This window comes from Babylonia areolata, chromosome 8 (assembly GCF_041734735.1).
Source record: "Babylonia areolata isolate BAREFJ2019XMU chromosome 8, ASM4173473v1, whole genome shotgun sequence".
Lineage (NCBI taxonomy): Eukaryota > Metazoa > Mollusca > Gastropoda > Neogastropoda > Buccinidae > Babylonia > Babylonia areolata.
The window spans coordinates 22,875,859-22,889,603 of record NC_134883.1 but is presented as its reverse complement, the minus strand read 5'-3'; the positions used below and the strand labels follow the sequence as shown (position 1 = coordinate 22,889,603).

The following is a 13,745-nucleotide window of genomic DNA, read 5'->3' as shown; positions in this document are numbered from 1 at the left end:
TCTACCCGCGCTTCCGCACCTTCCCAACATTTAACCTTGGATGCTGGTGTGTGGTAGATACGTAGATTCAGTATTCTGTGGCGAAACATTGACGAAAAAAAAAACATATCCTAAGCTTTTGTACAGAAATATGACTGTACTAGTGAACCCTTTTTTGTGTGTACTTTCCGGATTCTACGGAGTCAAAATCAATGTCGCTCTCAGCCCTGGTTTGGCTCTGTGCAGTCAGCTAGGCTATGGGCGACAGTGATAGTGTGTAAATGTTGATGCTATGCCCCTATGTAGTATTCTCATTATCATAATTTATTGACGTTTTACTTTTTTGCGCCCATCGCTCGCTTGCGCTAGCCAAGCAAATTGTTACCTTTTTTGACACTTTTATACTATGGTGTCAGTTTCTTTTTAAATAACTGTTATTTGTCTTTGTGTGATTATTACTCACTTTTCTATCTCGGTATTTACTTCTCCCAAATGGATGAATATTGTTTGTTTCCTTTTGTTCAACTAAGTGATATTAGTATACACATTTTTCATTTTTATGTCTGTTTATCAGAAGAACATGTTATGGGTGGAAATCACGATGACACTTTGGAAGAATGGGGTTCGATATATACAGACCAAAAATGCTTCTCAATGCGTAACCTTAAGATATCATCTCTAAACTGTCAGGGGTTGGGAAATTTTCAGAAAAGGAAAGACGTCTTACAGTACTTAAGACAAAAGCAATATTCGGCATACTTTTTACAAGACACACATTTTACTAAGAAGATGGACAGACAGATTAGGGCAGAATGGGGTTATGAATGTGTTTTTTCGTCGAATAATTCTAGATCACGAGGGGTAGCTACTTTGTTAAATAATAACTTTGAGTTTCATATACAAAAAACGATTTTAGACATTCAGGGTAATTATATATTTCTGATATTAAAAACATTCAACATGGAAGTCCTTTTGGTCAATGTGTATGGACCTAACAGAGACGACCCTGTATTTTTTGAAGAAATTCGGACTAAGATTGAAGAAGAAGCTATTGATTAATGTGATAATAGGAGGTGACTGGAATTTAGTTATGAATCCTAGCTTAGACTATTACAACTATAAGCATATAAACAATACGGCAGCACAAGAAACAGTAATAAAGATGATGGATGATTTACAGTTAGTCGACATCTGGAGAGAATTAAATAATGAAGTTCTAAGATACACCTGGAGAAGACCAACCCCCTTGCAACAAAGCCGTCTAGATTTCTTTTTATTGTCTGATAATTTGATCACCAATGTTAAGGATGCAGATATCACCTATGGTTACAGAAGTGACCATTCCTTAATCACAGTTGATCTACAATTCAACACAGAACCCAGAAGAAAAACATTTTGGAAATTTAATTCATCTTTGCTTAGGGACAATGAAAGAAACAATAGAAAAAGTAAAGGACCAATATGCAGTGTTACCGTATTCAAGAGAAAACTTAGACAAGATACCTAATAATGAAATTCAGTTAACCATATGCGACCAACTCTATCTGGATGTATTATTAATGGAAATAAGAACTAAAACAATATCTTTTGGTATAAGAAAGAAAAGACAGCTTATAGAAAAGGAGGAAACACTAGAAAAAGAAATACAGCGGATCGATAAAGAAATAGATACACATAGTTTAGCTAGAGAATTGCAGGAGAAAAAAGAACTAGTACAGCTACAAAAAATAAAATTGGAAGGGATCGCATTAAGGTCGAAAGCATGGTGGGCATCTCAGGGTGAAAAGGTGACTAAATACTTTTGTAATCTAGAAAAAAAGACATTTTGTAAGTAAACAAATGTTGAAATTGATTACACCTCAAGGTAATATTTTGACGGAAACAGACGAGATGTTAGAGGCGACGAGACTTTATTATGAAGACCTATACAGAGAACAGGAAGTAAAAGATATAGACATTAGCAGTTACGTTAAAAGTTTGCCCAGTCTGGACGAATTGGAATCAGAGCAACTAGAAGGACTTATAACAAAACAGGAAGCTACAGAAACACTAAGAAGAATGCAAAACAATAAGAGTCCAGGCACAGATGGAATGACTGTAAACTTCTACAAATTTTTCTGGAAAAACATAGGGGACTTTGTAGTTAGATCATTGAATGAAGGTTTTTAAAAGGGAGAACTGTCAATTACACAAAAAGAAGGGATAATTACATGTTTACCAAAGGGAGATAAACCAAGAGAATATTTACAGAACTGGAGACCTATTTCGTTGCTAAACGTCGCTTATAAGATAGGATCTGCATGCATAGCTAATAGAATCAAGAAAGTTCTACCAAAGTTAATACACGAAGATCAGACAGGTTTTATTCCAGGTAGATATATTGGTGATAACATAAGAACCCTGTATGACATTATGCATTACTTAGAAACTGAAGATCGTCCAGGCTTGTTAGTATCAATAGATTTCGAAAAAGCATTCGATTCATTAAATTGGTCATATATGAACACAGTATTAAAAGCCTATGGATTTGGTTTAGATTTATGTAAATGGATTCACACCTTTTACAAGGATATAAAATCATATGTCATTGTGAACGGTAAAGTATCCAAAGGCTTGAAAATACAAAGAGGATGCCGCCAGGGAGATCCAATCTCACCATATCTGTTTGTATTATGCTCAGAAATCCTGGCGTGCAAGATTAGGGAAGATGAAGAAATTAAAGGTATAAATCTCTTAGATACCATCTTTAAAATTAGTCAGTTTGCTGACGATACGACATTCACATTAGGAGGAGATAAAGAATCGTATGAAAAGTTGTTTGAAGCACTAGAGGAATTTGAAGAATTTTCAGGGCTAAAAATTAACTATGATAAAACATTGAATGTCTGGTTAGGGACAATGAAGAACTCAAAACACCGGTATTTACTAGAAAAGAAAATGAAATGGAATCCCCCAAAATATAAACTTTTAGGCATCTGGTTCACAGAAGATTTATCAAAAATAACGGAAGCGAACACAGGAGATAAACTGATAGAAGCTAAGAAGCTTTTCAAGATTTGGTCAAAACGTATGTGTACACCCCTCGGTAGAATTGCTATTTTAAAATCACTTATACTTTCAAAACTCATTTACTTGTGGATTCTTCTCCCCAATCCCCCGGACAAAGAGATAAATCAACTGCAGAAACTGTGCTATGAATTTATATGGGATGATAAAACAGATAAGATTAAAAGAAAATATACAGTACATAATGTTGGAAATGGAGGTTTGGGTATTCCAAATATACACAAGAAAGGCAAGGCCTTCAAGACTCACTTGTGATACACTTTTTAAAAAAAATCCAAGTTTTTATGTATTGAGTATAATGCATTTACTGTTATATTTATATTTTTTGTATTCTCTAAACTTGGCACTTTGATCTGATATTCGACCCAACAAAGGATCTGTCATTATTATCATTTTTTGTTCAAACAGGAACTTCTTTTGCTAAGCATGGAAGTTTTATTTATTGCAAACGTTTTGGTGTAGATAGCAGAACAAGGGAAATTACTCTGCTGTGAACTTAGTTTGCTTTAAACTGATCTTTCTCATCTTAAACATTACATTTTGAAATTATACTCAATACATAAAAAGCTTGGATTTTTTTTTTTTAAGTGCATCACAAGTGAGTCTTGAAGGCCTTGCCTCTCTTGTTTCAAAATGTAATGTTTAAGATGAGAAAGATCAGTTTAAAGCAAATTAACTCCACTAGCATTACAGAGTAATTTCCCCTTTTTACTATCTGCACCAAAACGTTTGCAAAATAAATAAAAATTCCATGCTTAGCAAAAGAAGTTCCTGTTTGAACAAAAAATGATAATAATGACTGCTCTAGCTGTTGGGTCAGAATATCAGATCAAAGTGCCAAGTTTAGAGAATACAAAAAATATAAATATAACAGTAAATGCAGTTTGCATATAATTAGGCTTCATTCTTTATTTTTTTTGTGCCAATCCCAGAAGCGCAATATTGTTTTAAACAAGATGACTGGAAAGAACTGGATTTTTCCTATTTTTATGCCAAATTTGGTGTCAACTGACAAAGTAGTTGCAGAAAAAATGTCAATGTTAAAGTTTACCACGGACACACAGACACACAGACACACACACACACACAGACAATCGAACACCGGGTTAAAACATAGACTCACTTTGTTTACACAAGTGAGTCAAAAAGTACATAGAGGCTCAAAAAATATCATGGGTTAAGAAACTACACACAGGAACAGCAAAGTGGAAAAAAATACTCTTAGTTAAATCCCCAGAAATCAACACCCTGGATCTGTATGGACCAAGAAAATTTGTAAACGTTGAATGTAATAGATTCTGGAAAGATGTATATTGGGCATATGTGAATTTTACAAAACACGTTAGGTTAAAAGAAGCACAAGAGGCACTTGTAGAACCACTTTTTCATAATGAAAAATTTAAAGTCGGTAATAAGACAGTTTATTTAAAAAACTGGACAAGTAAAGGTATTTTCCTGGTTAGAGATATTGTAGACGAAAGCGGGTGCTTCCTTAGTCATAAAGATTTCACAGAAAAATATGATGTTAAAGTTAATTATTTACTGTATATGGGATTTATACGCTCCATTAAAAGTTACTTAAGCACAAACAATATTACTATCACAGATAAAACATGCAATAACGAACCAAAAGCACTACAGATAATAGCTAAGGTTAAGAAAGGATCTAAAATATATTATGATATATTACTTGAACCGATTTTTATATATAATATAAATTCTTTTATCAAGTGGGAGCAAAAACTAGATATTGCAATAAATTGGGATACGACTATGAAACAAGTGAAAAACATAAAGGAAGTAAAACTAAAATGGTTCCAGATTCGAATATGTCATGGTATATTGGTTACAAACAAAATACTTTTAAAAAATGGAAATAACAAATAGCGACATGTGCAATTTCTGTAAAAATGACATCGACACAATTCAACACTATTTATGGCACTGTACATTTACTCGTCTCTTTTGGGGGGACTTAGAAAATGTCTTGAAGGAAAAGTGTGAAAATTGTGCAAATGTAAAGTTGAATATAGAGCAAGTATTATTTGGAAATGATGATATTACAAAAACAGATGAAATATTTGACTATATCATTCTAGTGGCAAAACATTTCATCTATAAATGCAGAATAAATAAAATCAAACCATATATAAAGTACTTCCTTACAGACCTAAGAAACATATACAAAACCGAAAAATATATACACTCGATGGAAATGATGTCCATAGCATTTTCTAGAAAATGGTACCTATACATAAAAATGATGGAAGGCAGCGAGGAGGAGGAGGAATGACAACCATGAATGTAATGTTTGTTCTTTTTTTTTTCGTTTAAAAAAAAAAAATTTTCCTTTCATTTATTTACTTTTTTTATGCAGTGCGTATGACTTTATTTGTGGGGTTTTTTTCTGTATAAAAACAATGTTGTGTTGTTGTTTTCCTGCTTTATAGTTTAAATAATGTATAATAAGTAATATTATTGATAATTACAAATTCAATTTTTGTATGTCCGCCTGTATGCATGTAATGTATGTATGCATTCATTAAATGTTAAACTTGAATAAAAATGTTTATTTAAAATTTTTTTTTTTAAATGTAGTGTAGCGTATATGGATTTGTCCGAACACAATGACGCCTCCTCGTGAAACTGAAACTCGACAGCAATGGGTTAATGGACCCTGGAGTTGTGGAGGGGAGACAACTGGCAAATAACACCTGCAAAACAGGAATTGACTCCAAGGGTACAGACTTACACACACATCAAGACATCATACAACAAGATCAATCAAATGCATCAATGACAAAGAATACATCAGAATACATTCCAGTTCAGCAAAACCAGGGGACATAGTCACTGGTATTACACAGGCGTCATTACAAGACATACTGCACAGCAATGAAAGCAAGCACGCACACGTTCGCAACAATTTCACAAATCCCCCGCTTCACTGAACAAGCATACTTTCTCAATGTACAAGATGGAAAAGACTTGACGTAAAACATGGTAAATGATCATTTGTGATTGTAAAGCAAGATTATTCAAAAACCAATCTTGTCATTTACATGAAAACAACATGAATTATTTAACTCCCCACCTTTTTTTTTTTTTTTTGTTAATAAAAAAAAAACCCACCCCACCTTCCCCATTTCTCACACTATCATTCACCCTGGCCAAGGTGGGCATGGGTGGTGACAGTGTACAATACAAAACACTTGGAACCCAAACTATTTATTTGTTTGTTTGTATTCATTTATTTATTTATTATTTTTTTATCACAACAAATTTATCTGTGTGAAATTCGGGCTGCTCTCCCCAGGGACAGCACGTCGCTACACTACAGCGCCACATATTTTTTTGTATTTTTTCCTGCGTGCGGTTTTATTCGTTTTTCCTACTGAAGTGGATTTTTCTACAGAATTTTGCCAGGAACAATCCTTTTGTTGCTGTGGGTTCTTTTATGTGCGCTAAGTGCATGCTGCATACGGGACATCAGTTTATCGTCTCATCCCAATGACTAGCGTCCAGACCACCACTCAAGGTCTAATGGAGGGGGAGAAAATATCAGCGGCTGAGCCATGATTCGAACCAGCGCGTTCAGATTCTCTCGCTTCCTAGGCAGATGCGTTACCTCTAGGCCATCATTCCACATGATTATTCACACACACTCCACTTTGCATCATGCTTTCTAGTTTTACAGCTCACACGCTTGAATTCAAAGACACTTCTTCAAGGGTGATGTACACAACTATTCCAAGAATGTTCAAATTCCAAGAATTAAAAAAAAAAAAAAAAAAAAAAATCATGACAAGGTCTACAAAAAACGACCCCTCATCTAGTTTTTCGATAGGAAAAAGAACATTTTCTGCACAAATGCAAGAACGGCTATTCTGACCATTTTCATGTGCCTGTGGCAGGCTCAAAAGGCAGGACCAGCGTACTGGGTGACAGGGTTTTTGAGTGCAGGTCAGGGCGTCCCATTTCCTATTTTAACTATCATTTATCTATTCATTTATCTATTTCTAAAGCGGATGTGGTGTGGAGTATGTGAAGCAGTGTGCAGGCTCTGAGGCCTCTTTGAACCTGAAACTGTGTGTTCATCGAGCAAGCCCACACAATGTTCTAACAATTCTAGAAGTAGCACATAGAAAGTGTGATAATCCTGCAAGGAAGAGTCTGTCTTTGGGACCGCCCCGCCCCCCCCCCCCCCCCCCCCGCCCCCCCTTCCAATGATGTTTCCTAGCAGAAGCCCTGAGCCTGCCTGACCAACCACCCGGACATAAACAGACACATCTACACACACACACACACTCACTCTCTCTCTCATCAGTCCCACACAACACACACACACACAAACTCTCATCAATCCTACACACCACACACATGCACACAAAATCTCATCAGTCCTACACACACACACACACACACACACTCTCTCTCTCTCTCTCTCTCTCTCTCATCAGTCCTACACAACACGCACACACACAAACTCATCAGTCCCACACACCACACCACACACACACACCCACAACTCCCATCAGTCCCACACAACACACCACACACACACAGTCGCTCTCCACTCATGTCCCCACGCCCCCAAACCCCATCCCCCCTTCAGCCGGCCAGAGGGTTGGCGTGTATGGTGACACCCCGGATGCGGATGTCCGTCTCCGGCTTGTAGGTCTTCTCGTTCACCGGCACCTTCTCCAGGGAGTCCAGGGTCTCAAAGCCGTCAATCACTCTGTGGAAAACACCGAGGAAAGCGGCAGAAGGGTTAACTCATTCTACTCCAGATACTAGTTCAACTCATACCATGATTACTTCCCTTGTGGACCAGGTATGCGTATTCCCATTCCAGCGCACTAATTTCGTTTATTCCTGCTTGGTACAAGTTCAACATTCTAAATGAACCATTTATGGATTCCAGAAGCATGAAAACAAAGCTTTGTTTGACCCTAACCCTGAATCAACAATTCTCCATTGATTTTCGCCGTATTAGTGAACCACATGTTGTTGTTTTTTCTCCAGTGGTCTCATGTAGTGCTAGTCCAGGGGAGTTGCAGCAGGCTCGTAGCTGTGGGGTACAATGAGTTAAGAATCTTATTTTTCCAATAAAATGTCTGTCAGGGTCTGGGTTCGAATCCTGGTCTCGCCCTTTTTCCCAAAGTTTGACATGAAAATCAAACTGAACATTGTTCACATGAGACACTATACCGAGGTCTGATGTGCAGCAAGCACTTGGCCCACTGAAAAAAACAAACAAACAAAAACAAAAAAAACCAAAACAACAACAAAACTCATGGGAAAAATAAGTGTTGTTGTCCTCTGGCAAAATTCTTCTTCTTCTTCTGCGTTCACTCGTATGCACACGAGTGGGCTTTTATGTGTATGACCGTTTTTACCCCGCCATGTAGGCAGCTATACTCCGTTTTCAGGGGTGTGCATGCTGGGTATGTTCTTGTTTCCATAACCCACCGAACGCTGACATGGATTACAGGATCTTTAACGTGCGTATTTGATCTTCTGCTTGCATACACACACGAAGGGGGTTCAGGCACTAGCAGGTCTGCACATACGTTGACCTGGGAGATCGTAAAAATCTCCACCCTTTTCCCACCAGGCGCCGTCACTGTGATTCGAACCTGGGACCCTCAGATTGACAGTCCAACGCTTTAACCACTCGGCTATTGCGCCCGTCTGGCAAAATTCTAAATTCTGTAGAAGAAATCCACTCTATTAGGAACACAAATATATAACAAGTACGCACTCAAGGCCTGACTAAGCGCGTTGGGTTATGCTCCAGGTCAGGCATCTGCCTCGAAGATGTGGTACAGCGTACTTAGGATTGCCACACTGCAGTGACACCTCCTTGAGAACTTGAAACTGTTTGCATGCAGCATCATGTAATTATATGATAGTCAGTCGTGTCTGACTATGACCATCAGAACAGCAGAGGAGGCAACTGCTCCCCCGACTATTTGGGATAGAATTTGATTATGGTAGAGAGTGTCTTGCCCAAGTTACATCCCCACTCTCTCGGCCAAGAGGGTTTTAGGACAGTCGGCGTTGGGATGGTTCCCAAAGTCCAACTAGCCCCCAAGGCTGCAGCACTAAGAGCCAGTGCAATGTTGCCTCCTAGTTTGAGAGTCATAGTCCTTCACAAAAGACCAAGCTGTAAATGATTTCCCTTTGATAATGTTATTAATGGGAGACAGAATGTATCAGACGTTGTGGTTTGTAAAGTGATAGTACTGATAAAGATTTACATCCGGTACAGCAGACAATGTGGTTTGGACAGTGGTAATGAGAATATACTAATGAAAACATATACTCCAGTACAGCAGATAACATGGTTTGTACAGTGATAATAATAATAACAGCAATAATAATGAAGACTTAAACTCCAGCACATCAGATGACATGATTTCTACAGTCATAATAATAATGTTAATGGAGACTTACTCTAGTACAGCAGACAACGTGGTTTCTACAGTGATAATAATAATGTTAATCAACTTAATAAAGACTTACTCTGGTACAGCAGACAACGTGGTTTGTACAGTGATAATAATAATGTTAATGAAGACTTACTCTAGTACAGCAGACAATGTGGTTTGTACAGCGATAATAATAATGTTAATGAAGACTTACCTTTAGTACATCAGACTACATGGTTTGTACAGTGACAATAATAATGTTAATAAAGACTTACTCTAGTACAGCAGACAATGTGGTTTGTACAGTGATAATAATAATGTTAATAAAGACTTACTCTGGTACAGCAGACAATGTGGTTTGTACAGTGATAATAGTAATGTTATTGAAGACTTACTCTGGTACATCAGACAATGTGGTTTGTACAGTGACAATAATAATGTTAATGAAGACTTACTCTAGTACAGCAGACAATGTGGTTTGTACAGTGATAATAATAATGTTAATGAAGACTTACTCTAGTACAGCAGACAATGTGGTTTGTACAGCGATAATAATAATGTTAATGAAGACTTACTCTAGTACAGCAGACAATGTGGTTTGTACAGTGATAATAATAATGTTAATGAAGACTTACTCTAGTACAGCAGACAATGTGGTTTGTACAGTGATAATAATAATGTTAATGAAGACTTACTCTAGTACAGCAGACAATGTGGTTTGTACAGTGACAATAATAATGTTAATGAAGACTTACTCTGGTACATCAGACTACATGGTTTCTACAGTGATAATAATAATGTTAATCAACTTAATGAAGACTTACTCTAGTACAGCAGACAATGTGGTTTGTACAGTGATAATAATAATGTTAATGAAGACTTACTCTTGTACAGCAGACAACGTGGTTTGTACAGTGACAATAATAATGTTAATGAAGACTTACTCTAGTACAGCAGACTACATGGTTTGTACAGTGACAATAATAATCAAATAATCATAGACCTTCTTGTGCTTGAACCTACTGTGTGTGTATATGCAAGCAGAAGATCAAATATGCATGTTAAAGATCCTCTAATTCATGGCAGCGTTCGGTGGAGCACACACAGACACACACAGACACAGACACACACACACAGATACACACACAGACACACACACACACACACACACACACACACACACACAGACACACACACACACACACACACACACACACACACACACACAGACACACACACACACACACAGACACACACACACCTGCCAAAGACAGTGTACTTCATGTCCAGGTGAGGCTGCTTTGCGTAGGTGATGAAGAACTGGGACCCGTTGGTGTCCAGTCCGTTGTTTGCCATGGAGACCATGCCACGGGTAGTGTGCTGTCACACACAGAGACACACACACATAATCACACACACACACACACACACACACACACACACACACACACACACACACACACACATGCACACATACACACACAATCACACATACACGTTGTTTCAGTTTCAGATTGAACACACCTAAACACACACACCTTAACAATCAAGAATCCAGAATATTTCATCCTCCGACACCCTTTGGGGAGGATATGAAGTAACATCACTGGTGTTACACACCAATGCTCAAAACATAAACAGCAATTAAAACAATGAAACTGGTGATACAACCCAGGTAAACAACAATCATATCATCTTGTAACCTTTCCCGTTTCGATGAATTTCCCCACTTTCAGACACACTCTTCTCCCACCTTTCGTCAAATTGTACAAAATGAAGAACTGATTTCAGATTCAAATGTTTCTGTAGAATGAACTCATATCAAAGATCTGCAAATTTTAGGCATTCCATAATCAAAACCATTTACTTCCAATCATATACATATCTCAGTTATAACAAGTATGCAATTCACATGGAATATCATGACCTACACCAGTCTCAACAGGTAATTGGAATATCATGAGGTACACCAGTCTCAACAGGTAATTTGTGACTACTACACCTAAACTGGATCAATGATAAGATGTAACAATCATGCAGATTGGAAATATACTTTTCTATTCCATAAAATTACACACAAAATCACACCCACACCCATTTGCATAGTATACCCCCAGACCTACACCCACCCATACACACACTCTCTCCCTACACACACACAACATACACCCTCTTCCCCCACACATAAACACCTACACGTTCCAACATACACATCCCAATCCTCCTCCCCCCACTCCACCCACACACATGCCTACACACACCCAGATACTCCCTCTCCCCCCGCACATATAAACACACCAACATACCCTCTGCCCCCCCAACCCCCACCTCCACCCCGCACACCAACATACAACCTTTCCTTCAACACAAACAAACACATCAGTATACACCCTCTCCCCCAACCCAACACAAACACACTAACAAACACCTTGTACCTCCACATTTCTATGCACCAACATACACCCTCTTCCCCCACACAAATGCACACACCAACATAGACCCTTTTCCCCCACACAAATACACACACCAACATGCAACCTCTTCCCCCACACAAATACACACACCATCATACATCCTCTTCCCCCACACAAATACACACACCAACATAGACCCTTTTCCCCCACACAAATACACACACCAACATACAACCTCTTCCCCTACACAGATTCACACACCATCATACAACCTCTTCCCCCACACAAATACACACACCATCATACAGCCTCTTTCCCCTACACAAATACACACACCAACATACCTCTTCCCCCACACAAATACGCACACCAACATACAACCTCTTCCCCTACACAGATACACACACCAACATACAACCTCTTCCCCTGCACAAATACACACACAACATACAACCTCTTCCCCTACACAAATACACACACCAACATACACCCTTTTCCCCTACACAAATACACACACCAACATACAACCTCTTCCCCTACACAGATACACACACCAACATACAACCTCTTCACAAATACCCACACAACATACCCTCCCCTCCCCAACACACAACAACATACACCCACCCCCCCCACACAAACACACCAACATACATCCAGTCCCCCCACACAAACACACCTATACACACTCACTCGCCCCCCCCCCCCACCCCACCCCAACACACACACTGACATACACCCTCTCCCCCCAAACACACACACACACACCATCAAACTGCCTCTCCTTCCACATAAATCCACCCACACCCACACTCTCCCCCACCACCCCCCAACACACCTACATCCCCCCCCCCCCCCACACACACACACACACAATCACCTGCACACTCTGTCACAACTTGTGACGACAGTTAGGGCGTGTGGCCCGTCTTCGTTTTTCTCCACCCTCTCCTTTCACTTTCCCTCCTTCTCCCACCCTTCAGTTCGGGTAGAAGTCTCGAATTGCGCACGAACCACGTGCATGCATATTACTCGCTCACCTGAGCGAATATGAAATACTGTTGGGCAGCAACAATATTCGAGGCTTTTGCAGCCCGACTGCCGTAGTGTACGGGTCGTCTTCGTGGTTGGTGGGGTAGCTACCCCGACATCTAGGCACCATACGAAGTGAGGACCGGCTGTCCTCCATGGGAGCCACTTCGGTGTTTCTTCGTCTGTCTTCGTCGTCGTCGTGTCTTTGTGGTGGTCGTTAGTGTACGCCACCTGTGGCAGGTAAGAAGCCGCTTGTCTATTTAGCTTGGTTGTATTTCCGTCAGGGATGTATGAAAAGAAGTAGATGTTCTGCAAGAAAGAAAGCTGTACCTTAGGTTTTGACAAAATGATCCATTTCGTTAATTATTAATTTTGTGCTACCACTGCCTGAATATGTACTTTTTCTTGTGTCGGCTAATACGTTTGCCAATTTTTATTGTTATTGAGTTTTAAAATGATACGATTTTACCTTAGTTCACTGTTGGGTAAAATTGGGCGTTGGCTCTGTATGATAGGTGTAGAGAGTGCGAGTGCCGTATATGAGTTCTGTAATTCGTCTTGTCAAAGTTATATTCCAGCTTTGTATTTTGAAGGTGCTGTACATTTGTTTTTGTTAATTATCGTCAGAATTAGTATTGCTCAGCACTGGGGGGAACATTCCGTAATGTTCCAGCTCTCGCTGTGTGCTGTGTGTCCCGGGCCTTTCGTCTGGTGACCCAGATCTTCACCCCTTCCTGTCCCGTGATTGGCGTCCTGGGTGTTCGTCCCCTCCTGCCCTGTGACTGCTGTCCTGGGTCTTCGCCCCTTCCTGCCCGGTAAC

The 13,745-nt window shown here is 39.2% G+C and overlaps 1 protein-coding gene across 1 annotated transcript; it reads right to left on the bottom strand.

Annotated features, from left to right (window-relative positions):
• Positions 1 to 7,656: 7,656 nt before the first annotated feature.
• LOC143285022 (peptidyl-prolyl cis-trans isomerase-like 3) lies at positions 7,657 to 11,922 on the bottom strand. The gene is made up of 3 exons (XM_076592196.1): positions 11,902 to 11,922; positions 10,741 to 10,859; positions 7,657 to 7,783 (listed from the first exon to the last, which is right to left on the bottom strand). The coding sequence occupies exons 1-3, from the start codon at positions 11,920 to 11,922 to the stop codon at positions 7,657 to 7,659; spliced, it is 267 nt and encodes an 88-aa protein (XP_076448311.1).
• Positions 11,923 to 13,745: the final 1,823 nt, after the last annotated feature.

Coding starts and splice junctions, on each gene's coding strand:
- LOC143285022 (XM_076592196.1), bottom strand. CDS start 11,922: ATGTGGAGGTACAAGGTGTTT. Junction 10,860..11,901: donor TGTGGAGGTACAAGGTGTTT/GTTAGTGTGTTT, acceptor TGTGTGTGACAG/CACACTACCCGTGGCATGGT. Junction 7,784..10,740: donor AAGTACACTGTCTTTGGCAG/GTGTGTGTGTGT, acceptor TGTTTTCCACAG/AGTGATTGACGGCTTTGAGA.